The sequence below is a fragment of the Xenopus laevis genome, chromosome 7L, assembly GCF_017654675.1.
Source record: "Xenopus laevis strain J_2021 chromosome 7L, Xenopus_laevis_v10.1, whole genome shotgun sequence".
NCBI classification, from domain to species: domain Eukaryota; kingdom Metazoa; phylum Chordata; class Amphibia; order Anura; family Pipidae; genus Xenopus; species Xenopus laevis.
In genome coordinates, this window is record NC_054383.1 from 20242160 (window position 1) to 20254390 (window position 12231).

Consider the following 12231-nt stretch of genomic DNA (forward strand, 5'->3'; position numbering starts at 1 on the left):
ATTATTGTATCAATTCTAACAGCTGCCTGTAAAGAAACCCAGAGATTCTGCTCAGCAGGGACAAAGATAAGAAATGTATCAACTAAATGTATCAATTTAGAACAGTTTACAGGGTCAGCTACCCCCCTCCCCCCTCCCAGCGCTGCTTTAGAAGGTGAAAAATGACACTTTACATTTAAACTTTAGAGAAAACGGTGACAGATAGAAAATAGAAAGTCATTAGAAAAAGTCTTTATTCTGGTGAACCATCTGACACCAACTGAAGTGAAAAAAGTTTTGGAAAGTGAACAACCCTTTTAACTTTTGGAATATGAAATTTTTTTCATGGGCTCCAGGCCACCATCAGTGGGGTACTAGTGTACTTTTCCGAAAAATAACCGGGCCCCCCTTGACAGCGCCAAAGTCGTGCCGAACTGCTGAAGTCCCAAGGAGCCGAAGATCAAAGCGCTGAAGATCCAAAGCCACAAACAGAGCTGAAGCCGTGAAAAGACCCGAAGCGACAAAAGGAGTAGAAGCTGAAGCCCAGAAGCCCAAGCCCGGATTTGTGGAGAGGCCACCAAGGCCCGGGCCTAGGGCGGCAGGATTTTAGGGGGCGGCATGCTGCCCAACCACACCCACATTGGTTCAGAAAAACTGTGCAGGAGATACGGTAGTTTTTTAAATTTCCTGCGCGCCAATCCTCATAGCTCCATTCCCAATGATGAAAATTTGAGCAAATAAAAATGAGCCGACGGGGGTGACGAACAACAACGGGCCTAGAGGTGCCCGCTATGTAAACCCGGCCCTGCCGAAGCCACTAAAGAAGCCAAAGCTAAAGACCCGAAGCCACGAGTTCATTTCTACTAAAAAAACAATTTTTTCTTATTTTGTTTAACCCCTGGCCACCAATGTATTATTTTAAGGCAGTCAGGGCCGCCATCAGTAATCGTGGGAGCCCATAATATTGATAGGACTCTATTTCCCCCAGTTATTAGTTCATTGGTCACCCAGAACCCCTGTCAACAAGTAGAATGGTACCAGGTTAAAAAAAATAAGCATACAGGATCAAGCCCCTGATTTCTTGATCCATGATCGACCCAAATCACCCCCATTCCTCAAAGCCACACCACTTTTCACCTTCACGTCTCTCTCGTAGTAATTCGGCCGGCAGGGTAGGTTCGGCATCAAGAATGTTAGTTACTTTTTTATTCTTATTTATTCTAAAATACACTGTACTTGTTTGGGATCTATTATCCAGAATGCTCAAGACCTGGGGTTTTCCTGATATCGGATACTTCCATAATAACTTCATACATTACTACTAGAAAATCATGTAAACATTAAATTAACCCAATAGGCTGGTTTTGCTTAATTGTATCTTAGTTGGGATCAAGTACAAGGTACTGTTTTATTATTATTAACAGAGAAAAAGAAAATAATCTATCAAAAGTTGGATTATTTGGATAAACTCTATAGGCGCCTTCCTGTAATTTGGCACTTTCTGGATAAGAGTTTTTCCAGATAATAGATCCCCATACCTGTATTCACAAATCTTTCATATGTCCCAACTAAATAACATTGTTTGAAAATGTTCATATCATGAAAGAGCACTTATCATATAAACCCATATTTCGGTTTGGCTGAAACAATGGCAGTTTAGCTAGGAGGGCGGCCATGTTGGGATACAATGTATTAGAGTACTGGTGTTCTCATTTATGATGTCATACACAAGCGCAGAACGAGCAAGATGGAAAACTGCTCACCTTTAAATTCTCTTTATTACAAATAATTTACTTTCACTAACAGTACTTTTATGTTCTACCTTAGCCATGTGATACCTAACAAGCTTTGCAGGCCTTCTTTTTGTCAGTCTGTGAAATCACAAGGGATGCACCGAATCACCCGAATTCCAAATCCTTCATGAAAGATTCAGCAGAATACCAAAACAAATCGAAACCCTAATTTGCATATGCAAATTATGGCTAGGAAGGCGTAAAGAGAGCCGCACAAACATTTTTTTACATTGATAGTTGTGTGACAAAAAGTCATGTGATTTTAAAGGAGTGGTTTACCTTTAAGTTCACTTTAAGGGGCACATTTACTTTACTCGAGTGAAGGAATAGAATAAAAAATACTTTGAATTTCGAAGTATTTTTTTGGCTACTTCAACCATCGAATTGGCTACTTCGACCTTCGACTTCGAATTTTTAAAAAAAACTTCGACCCCCTACTTCGCCACCTAAAACCTACCGAACCTCAATGTTAGCCTATGGGGAAGGTCCCCATAGGCTTTCTAACAAATTTGTGATCGAAGGAAAATCGTTCGATCGATGGATTAAAATCCTTCGAATCGTTCGATTCGAAGGATTTAATCGTTCGATCGAATGAATAGCGCTAAATCCTTCGACTTCGATATTCAAATTTGAAGGATTTAACTTCGACAGTCGAATATCGAGGGTTAATTAACCCTCGATATTCAACCCTAAGTAAATGTGACCCTAAGTATGTTATAGAATGGCCAATTGCAAGCAACTTTTCAATTTGTAATCATAATTAATTTTCTATTGTTTTTAAATTATTAGCCACCTTCTTCTGCTTCTTTCCAGCTTTCAAATGGGGGTCACTGACCCCATCTAAAACCAAATGCTCTGTAAGGCTACAAATGTATTTTTATTGCTATTTTTTATTACTCGTCTTTCTATTCAGACTTCTCCTATTCATATTCCAGTCTCTTATTCAAATCCATGCATGTTTGCTAGGGTAAATTGAATCATAGCAACCAGGTTTCTGAAATTGCAAACTAAAGAGCTGCTGAATAAAAAGCTAACTAACTGAAAAACCACAAATAATGAAAAATCAAAACCAATTGCAAATTATCTTCAAATATCCCTCTCTACATCATACTAAAAATTAACTCAAAGGTGAACAACCTCATTAAAGGGATACTGTCATGCTCCAGCAGAATTCTGCACTGAAATCCATTTCTCAAAAGAGCAAACAGATTTTTTTATATTCAATTTTGAATTCTGACATGGGGCTAGACATTTTGTCAATTTCCCAGCTGCCCCCAGTCATGTGACTTGTGCTCTGCTAAACTTCAATCACTCTTTACAGCTGTACTGCAAGTTGGAGTGATATCACCCCCTCCCTTTTCATCCCCAGCAGCCAAACAAAAGAACAATGGGAAGGTAACCAGATAGCAGCTCCCTAACACAAGATAACAGCTGTCTGGAAGATCTAAGAACAACACTCAATAGTAAAAACCCATGTCTCACTGAGACACATTCAGTTACTTTGAGAAGGAAAAACAGCAGCCTGCCAGAAAGCATTTCTCTCCTAAAGTGCAGGCACAAGTCACATGACATGGGGCAGCTGGGAAATTGACAAAATGTCTAGCCCCATGTCAGATTTCAAAATTGAATATAAAAAAATCTGTTTGCTCTTTTGAGAAATGGATTTCAGTGCAGAATTCTGCTGGAGCAGCACTATTAACTGATTCATTTTGAAAAAAAATTTTTTTTCCGATGACAGTATCCCTTTAAGGATTTGGAGTCAGTTCAGCCAGGCAACATGTAAATCCTGCTGAAAAAGGCCAAATTCTGGCTGAACCCCAAACACATCCTGGATTCGGTGCATCCCTAAAAATCACCAGAGATGAGCTGAAGTGTTTTCAGATTACTTCTATTGCAGCGAAACAATAAAAAGGTGTATCTTGCAACTGCCCACTCCAGTGAGACTGCAGCGAGGAATCAGTCCCATCTGGCAGCAGCAGCCTTGTGCATTTTTAAAGAAAATATTGACCTAAAACTTACCACACTTTTTAAAACATTGGTTATTATGAGATGGGGGTTGAGCAATAGGAAATTGAACGGGAGTGTCTCTTTAAACAAGCCGTAGCTCCATAAAATGTTCATTTCCTATAAAAAATCTTTGACATGTTTAATTTGAGATGAACAATTTAAGATGAAACGTGTTAGTTTAAATCACCTAATTAAATATCAGAAACGTCAAGCCCCAAACGACTTTATTGGCTTATAGCATTAAACGGCAAACACAAAGCAGATTGGGGCTTGTTACAGTTGGGTAGAAGGAATGCCTACCATGTGTTTATAATTAGGCAAGCCAACGGAGAAACCGGGCCACATTCGGCTTTTACAGAGGGATGGAGGGTAGGACTCAATACAATAACCTCTTTCAGCTTTGTTTTCCCACAAGCTAACTTCTCCGAACAAGCCTGTAGAATTAAGATAGCTATCTAGCTAAATTAATAATGGATATATGTAAGGCGCTCTGTGTACTTGTAAAGTTCTGCAAGCCGGACAGTGTATTCTTGCCTGAGAGATGCTACAATGACCTGCCAAACTGCAATCTGATCACATGCAGGTCCCAACATGATAAATCCTATAATATGAGTTTCTGTCTAACTAATGTGTCCAACTGTATCCCACTCCTGCATGCACATCCCAGATGCATGCATCCTACTAGATGAGATTCTGATACATATTAATATATTATACGCACCAAATATAAGTAGAGTTTTCCCTTTAAGGGCAAGTTTACCTGCAAATGTTCCTCAAGGGGGCATTGCCTTGAGATACCCCTAAATATATTTGCTTTATTTATTTCATATTTGGGGGGTTAAAATAGTGTGGCTGAAATACTGTATATATATTTTTTACTATTTCTGTTTTTTGGTGTAGTAGTCCCATATAGTTCAGTGGATATCCATGGGCATACACCCCCAAACCCTAATTATTCTGCTTTATTTATTTATTTAATATTTGGGGGGTTAAAGTAGTGTAGCTGGCTGGCATAATTTTATACATATATATACTGTATATATATTTTTTATTATTATTATTTTTTTCTTTGGTGTAGTAGTCCCATATAGTTCAATGGATATCCATGGCACTAAATAAGCACTCATCCCCAAACCCTACTTATTCTGACTTCAGAACAAGTAAAATGAAGGGTCAAAATAAAGGAAGCTTTGCAGTACAGGTATGGAACTTGTTATGCCGAACGTTTGGGACCTGGGGTTTTCCAGATTAACAATCTTTCCGTAATTTGGATCTTCATACCTTAAGTCTACTAGAAAATCATGTAAACATTAAATAAACCAAATAAGCTGTCTTTGCTTCCAATAAGGATTAATTATATCTTAGTAGAGACAAGTACAAGGTACTATTTTATTATTGCAGAGAAAAAGGAAATAATTTTAAAAAATTTGGATGTAATGGAGTCCATGGAACACTTCTGTAATTTGGAGCTTTCTGTATAATGGGTTTCCAGATAACAGATCCCGTAGTTGTATATATATATATATATATATCTATATATATATATATATATATATATATACACCTATGACTAAGTACCGGAGGGTATGAAACGCGTAAGGTCGGCCATGTGGGGTCATATGTACCATTTTAAATGTGATTAGTAATAAAATTTCTATTTTTAACTAAGAATTGAGCCTTGGGACATATATCCTGGATATATATATATTTATAGTACAGAGAATAGACACAGACAAACACTGCTTTCAATAGCAATACATATACAAATAACTTCAAAACCATAGACAATTTGTATTGAATGTATATTGCACAGTTACTTAGAATTATGTTTTCTTTTATTAGGCAAATATAATTTTTTTGGGGTTGACATTCCCTTTAAACTTTTTCTTATAACAGGCAGACAGTAAAGGAATACTTTACTGTATGAAGATAGCATTCCTTCGCTATATAAATTTCCACATAATTTTGCCTCCATTATAGGCTGTAATATCAGCAGCAGCCAATAGTGGGCATACGGATGGTGTTAAAATAACAAAAATAACTATGTGATTTTGGGTAAGTTACCTGTTGTGAAGGTATCTAGCCTGCAGAGATGGATTGTGATGTACAGCTAACAGACAGAGTTACAAATGAAATATTTCAAGTTACATTGATGATATATTAAGAATTCACACTAATCATCAGAGAGAGCTTGGATTGCAGGGAAAAGTATTGGCAGGTGCAAAGCTATGGCAGAGGGCTAACAATGTTGGAATCGCACAAACAAAAAAATAACGTATTTAATTTATAAATAGGAAGGTGATATTTTCCATTTAAAACACCATAATAATTACTAATTAATTTGAACCAGTATCAGACTAATACAAGTAGTAAATAATAAATATATTTAATTCATAGTGCATTGCTTGGCAAACAACCATGCATTTAACTGGAGGGAAAGTGCCTATTTCTTTTAGTTACAGTAGAATTATTCTTTTGTATAAGATTTTTCTTTATGGGGGTTGATTCTGACTGCTTGAAAAAGGTGGCCTCCCTACCAATGCCAAAATATTCCTGGCTGGTCCTGGTAAAGGAGAAGAGATAACCTTGACCCTGAAAGTATGGGATGTGTGCAGAGAAGAGACAAGGGAGACCCTATGAGAAGCAAACCGGGCTTCTGTATGAAAAAGGATTTTTTGTGTTTTCTAGTTTGTTCAATATTTTGTAAATGTTGCTTTGAAACCAACCAGTAGCCAATCAGAACCGGCAGGAAGATAATTAACATAGTGAAAGCCCAGGAAAAGCATACACTCAGCTTAGGAAATTTTTTACTAAAACTGGGAATCAACAAATGATATTTCATTTTTCATTGGTACGTCTGATATAATGTACATTATTATATATAATAATTTACATTAAATATTATAATATATATATATATATATATATATATATATATATACTTCCCAAAAGCCATGAATATGCTGTAAATTATATCCCTATAAATGGTGCTTAGTGATGTCATTGTTTATTATAGGAGTTTTGTGATGTCATTTCTGTCACGTGACTCACTTAAACTTATGTATAAATAAATAAAGTATGTATTATAATAAATAAAGTACCCCCTGTTGTAATATATGAGGATATTATGTCAACTTGGAGTTCCGAGACCTTTATAAAAAAAATACTGAGCATTCAGCCTCGGGCTTTTATATGGTCACGGAACTTCTAGGTGACTTATAATGTCCTTATATTTTACAATAGAGGGTTCTTTGTTGACTTTATACACACACACAGTTCCCTAGAGATAGCTCTAATGGTATTGTACAGTGCATTATAAAAGGTATGGGACCTGTAACGAATCTTTACGTAATTTGGATCTTAATACCTTAAGTCTACTAGAAAATCATGGAAACATTAAATAAACCCAATAGGTTGGTTTTGGCTCCAATAAGGATTAATTATATCTTAGTTAGGATCAAGTGCAAGGGATTGTTTTATTATTACAGAGAAAGAGGAAATCATTTTTAATTTAGATTATTTGGATAAAATTAAGTCTATGGGAGATGGCCATCTTGTAATTTTAATTTGGAGCTTTCTGAATAATGGGTTTTCCGGATAACAGATCCCATTTCTGTAATAGATTTTAGGCAGCTGATAGTATTAATGCATCCATAACCAGTGCCTCTAACAGAGTCATTGGAAGATGCCAGCAGTTGCAGATCTATGGAGACAATATAGGGACAGGAATACAGATCTCCACAGCAACATAACATTTTTTTGTGAAGCCTACCGAATAAGGCTTAGATTTGTTTTTTTACCTTAATGTTGTTCCAAGGGGCAGCTCCAGTGTCTCTATCTCAGCACACACCTTCTCGTATATTTTATCCGCCGCCTTCTCATCTGCTGCTATATCTGGCTGGGCTGCACTGCCGGCCATGGCCATTTCTCCACAGACTGACTTCAACACACACATTTGTATTTTTGTTTTTTACAGAGAAATATTCTGGAGTCAGCATTATGACCAGAAAAAAAATATCACCCTATCCTGATATCCTGATTTAGGAAATGCTGAGTAGGAGATTCTTGACAAAGAAAGGAAACTAGTTTACCGGCAGGCAAGTACAAATACAGGCTAATGCAAGAATACCATTCATTCCATGCAGTGGGGTAACTATAGATTACTGCACCCTGAAGCAATCTATTTCATTATTCCACAAAACCTGAGGATCATGGGCCCTCATTATTCCTATAAGTGGCTTTGTTTCTGTTAATGTTACATCCCTGATTCCATGGACAAATGTATCTGATACATCAGCACCATCATTCTAAGGATCTAAACTGATTTTGAGTTCCAAAATTGAGTTTGGGTTGTCCAAAAATGTATCTTTTGTTATCTGTTTGATATGTTAAGGCCATCGGCATTTATCATTAGGATAAGGGTGAAGAGGAGGGAGGATGTGGACAATAGAAACAGTGGGAAAAGAATGAGAATAATGTCTATCAGTGCCGGGCCAAGCTGGGCAGGCGCCCTAGGCAGGCCGGGCAGTCATGGCGCCTATTTGCTGTGCGCATGCGCGAATTTACGCTCGAGTGCGCATGCGCGAATATACGATCGCGTGCACATGTGCGAATTACGCCCGCGTGCGCATGCGTGAATATACGCTCGCGTGCACATGCGTGAAGTTCGCGTGCATGCGCAGAAGCACAAAAAGCGTGAAGGAAGGGGCAGAGAAGGACTTGGGGTAGATGACAGCGGAGGTACGTGCCTGGCGCCCTCCCAGCTTTGCGCCCTAGGCACATGCCTACTCTGCCTACCCCTAGTTCCAGCCCTGATGTATATTACTTAAAAAAATACATTTGGCGGTCATGTTCAGTCCAGTGGTAGCACATTCCAAGTTTGCTATAACCTATTGATACTTTGAGGAAGAAATTAAATTAATGTATACTGATTTAAAAACAGCCAATCAAGATAGTCCTAGAAATGAAGCAATTTATATAAGTATGCCCAGTAGTGATGTGGGGGTCAGGGAATGGAAGCCAGCAGATTTTTTGCGCTAGCTGGCCCGAACCCACCTGACCCGCAGGTAAACCCACACATCACTAATGTCCAGTGTACCTAGACCATGGATGTCATACTCTGCCTGCTCTATGCTCCCTGTGTGCCATACACTGCCTGTCCTTTGTTCCTTGTGTGTACCATACTCTGCTTGTCCTATGCTCCCTGTGTGTGTCATATTCTGCTTGTCCTCTGCTCCTTATATGTGTGTGCCATACTCTGCATGTTCTGTGCTACATGTGTGTGCCATAATCTGCCTGCCCTATGCTCCCTGTGTGAGTCAGACTCTGCCTGTCCTAGGCTCCCAGTGTGTGTCATACTCTATCTGCCCTATGCTCCCTGTGTGTGCCATACTCTGCCTGCCCTATGCTGCTTGTGTATGCCATACTATACCTGCTTTTTGCTCCCTGTGTTTGTCATACTCTGCCTGCCCTATGTTCCATGTGTGTGCCATACTCTGTCTGCCCTATGCTCCCTGTGTGTGCCATACTCTGTCTGCCCTATGCTCCCTGTGTGTGCTATACTCTGCCTGCCCTATGCTGCTTGTGTGTGTCATACTCTGCCTGCCCTATGCTCCCTGTATGTATCATACTCTGCCTGCCCTGTGCTCCGGGTGTGTGCCATACTCTGTCTGCCCTATGCTCCCTGTGTGTGCCATACTCTGCCTGACCTATGCTGCTTGTGTGTGCCATACTCTGTCTGCCTAATGCTCCCTGTGTGTGCCATACTCTGCCTGCCCTATGCTGCTTGTGTGTGCCATACTCTAACTGCCCTATGTGCCCTGTGTTTGCCATACTCTGCCTGCCCTATGCTCCCCGTGTGTGCCATACTCTGTCTCCCTTATGCTCCCTGTGTGTGCCATACTCTGCCTGCCCTATGCTGCTTGTGTGTGCCATACTCTGCTTGTGGGAGGTGAACCTGGTGAAGGTGTGTTAGCATTTGAAAATACTTGTTAGGGGTCCCCAAGGTGTTTAATCATCTGCTTGGGGGCAGCTGTGTTATCAATGGGGGGAGGATGAGGAATATGGATTTAAGGGTATGTCTTAATATGACTTAATCTTGTTTCACATATGAGTGATATCCCTGCAGTGAGCACCAACCATGTGCTTTTTGGTGGGCAACCACCATTAATGTAGACACGGTCTTAAAAGTTCTTGTTGTAACATGGGTGTGGTTTAAATACAGAGAGTGGTCAACACTGGCTTCCATTATCAGACCTCGGTACCATGTAGACCAGAAAAATTCCTGCCCTCGGTAAACAGAAGTTGGACAGCACTGTATTACATATCAGGTCATCTGTCTTACCACTCCACAATCTGCCCACTCAGTCTACCATGATCTCGGTTACAATTTTTCTTATTCATTGTTGAGTCCCCAAAAATCAGTGACCACTCCACTATCTGCTAGGGAATCAGGAGTAGTCTCTAGGCCAGAGGATGCTTAAAATGCAGTGACTGGAGACGTCATATACTTGCTTTTATTTTTCTATTTTGCGTCTTCAGATGTTCTACTGTCTGTTGTCAACATAATGATTGCAGATCTCATTACTGCCATACAAACTGCATTACGTTTAATTACATTTGGGCTGATAGATCTTTATTCCATCTCTGTAACAGTTTTAGCAAAGCTATTGGAATAACAGCGAATCACGCTGATGAAACTTGTGCTTGTATGTCAGCAACATTTAATTTTTGTTTCTGTTTTAGGTTTGCAAAGGTGTTTACTCTTTTTTTTGTTTAATTTTAAAGGATACTCAGCATACAGTCATAAAGCCATTAAATGCATTCTCAAGATGAAAAGCAACATGATCTCAAAGCAAAATGAGGTTTTCATAGTACTTGAGTTAGGGGGAAAAGCAAGGGAGTACATTTAGTGTAACTGGATCCTGCAACTAGGACCTGTTATGCAGAATACTCGGACCCTGGGGTTTTCCGAATAACTGATCTTTCTGTAATTTGGATCTTACATAGTGAGTTAGGTTGAAAAAAAGACACATGTCCATCAAGTTCAACCTTTTAAGTCTATATATAACCTGCCTAACTGCTAGTTTATCTAGAGGAATGCAAAAAACGCATTTGAATCCTCTCCAATTTGCCTCAGAGGGGAAAAATTCCTTCCTGACTCCAAGATGGCAATCGGACCAGTTCCTGGTCTGAGTCTGTTACTAAAAGATCACTTCAATCACCATACTACATTCTGTACTGAATATCTATTAATTATTAATTATCCATATATTTAAATGCTCCCTTCCCACAGTACCTAGAGCAGTTCCAAAAATATTATTTTATTAGGGATGCTCCAAATCCAAGATTCGGTTCGGGATTCGGCCAAGATTTTGCCTTTTTCAGCAGGATTCGGCTGATTCCAAGTGCCTGGCCGATCTGAATCTGAATCCATTAAATCACATGGCTTTTTGTCACACAAACAAGAAAGTCAAAAATATTTTCAGCCCAGTGCACAGTTCTCCTTCCCTCTCCTTTCCCTAATTTACATATGCAAATAAGGGTTCAGTTCAGTATTCGTTGAATCTTTCACAAAGGATTTTGGATTCTGCAGATTACTAAAATAGTGTATAATATATTATATATAAATATATATATAAATATATTGAAGGCTGTATGTTACACTTGACCGAAGCATCCAGCATAAATCATGGGAGGAAGAGTGCGGGTACTTTCAGAACAATTATATATATTGAATAAAGTACCCCCTCTTGCAATTTATAAGGATATTCTAAGTTGCCGAGGATTTTCATGACCATATAAAAACACGAGGCCGAAGGCCGAGTGTTTTTATACAGGTCATGGAACTCCGAGGTAACTTCTAATATCCTCATATTTTGCAACAGGGGGTACTTTATTTATTATAATACACAAGTTTCAGTGAGTTTTGTGACAGAAATTACATCACTACTCCATTTATAACTGATAACATCAGTACTCACCATTTATAAGGATATTATTTACAAGATATTCATGGCTTATATATATATATATATATTTCATAAAGTATCACTATTGTAAAATATAAGGATATTAAGTTACTGAGGAGTTCCATAACCATATATAAATATATATATATATATATATATATATATATATATATATATATATATATATATATATATATATATATACAGGTCATAAAACTCTGAGGTTACTTCTAATATTCCAAAAAGGGGGACTTTATTTATTATAATACACGAGTTTTAGTGAGTCATGTGACAAAAATGACATCACTACTTACCGATGATATAGAATATAGGAGATAATTACTTAAGAATTTGAGTAGTATGAGTGTTACATTAAAGTGATACCCACTAGAGAGTAAGGAGAGTAAAGAAGCAATGGCTTTGCCCTGGGATGGGGTTAGTGAAAGCTCTTAGGCTGCTGTAATAAAGTGCTCCAGATAGGA

The 12231-nt window shown here is 38.5% G+C and overlaps 1 protein-coding gene across 2 annotated transcripts in view; it reads right to left on the reverse strand.

Annotated features, from left to right (window-relative positions):
- Positions 1 to 7720, reverse strand: part of exoc6.L (exocyst complex component 6 L homeolog) — a 176479-nt gene extending 168759 nt beyond the window's left edge. For both annotated transcript variants that reach the window (XM_041568650.1, XM_041568648.1), the window contains exon 1: positions 7580 to 7720. In XM_041568650.1, coding sequence (XP_041424584.1) covers positions 7580 to 7704 — 125 coding nt within the window. In that variant the 5' untranslated portion in view covers positions 7705 to 7720. The remainder of the gene's footprint in view (positions 1 to 7579) is intronic.
- Positions 7721 to 12231: the final 4511 nt, after the last annotated feature.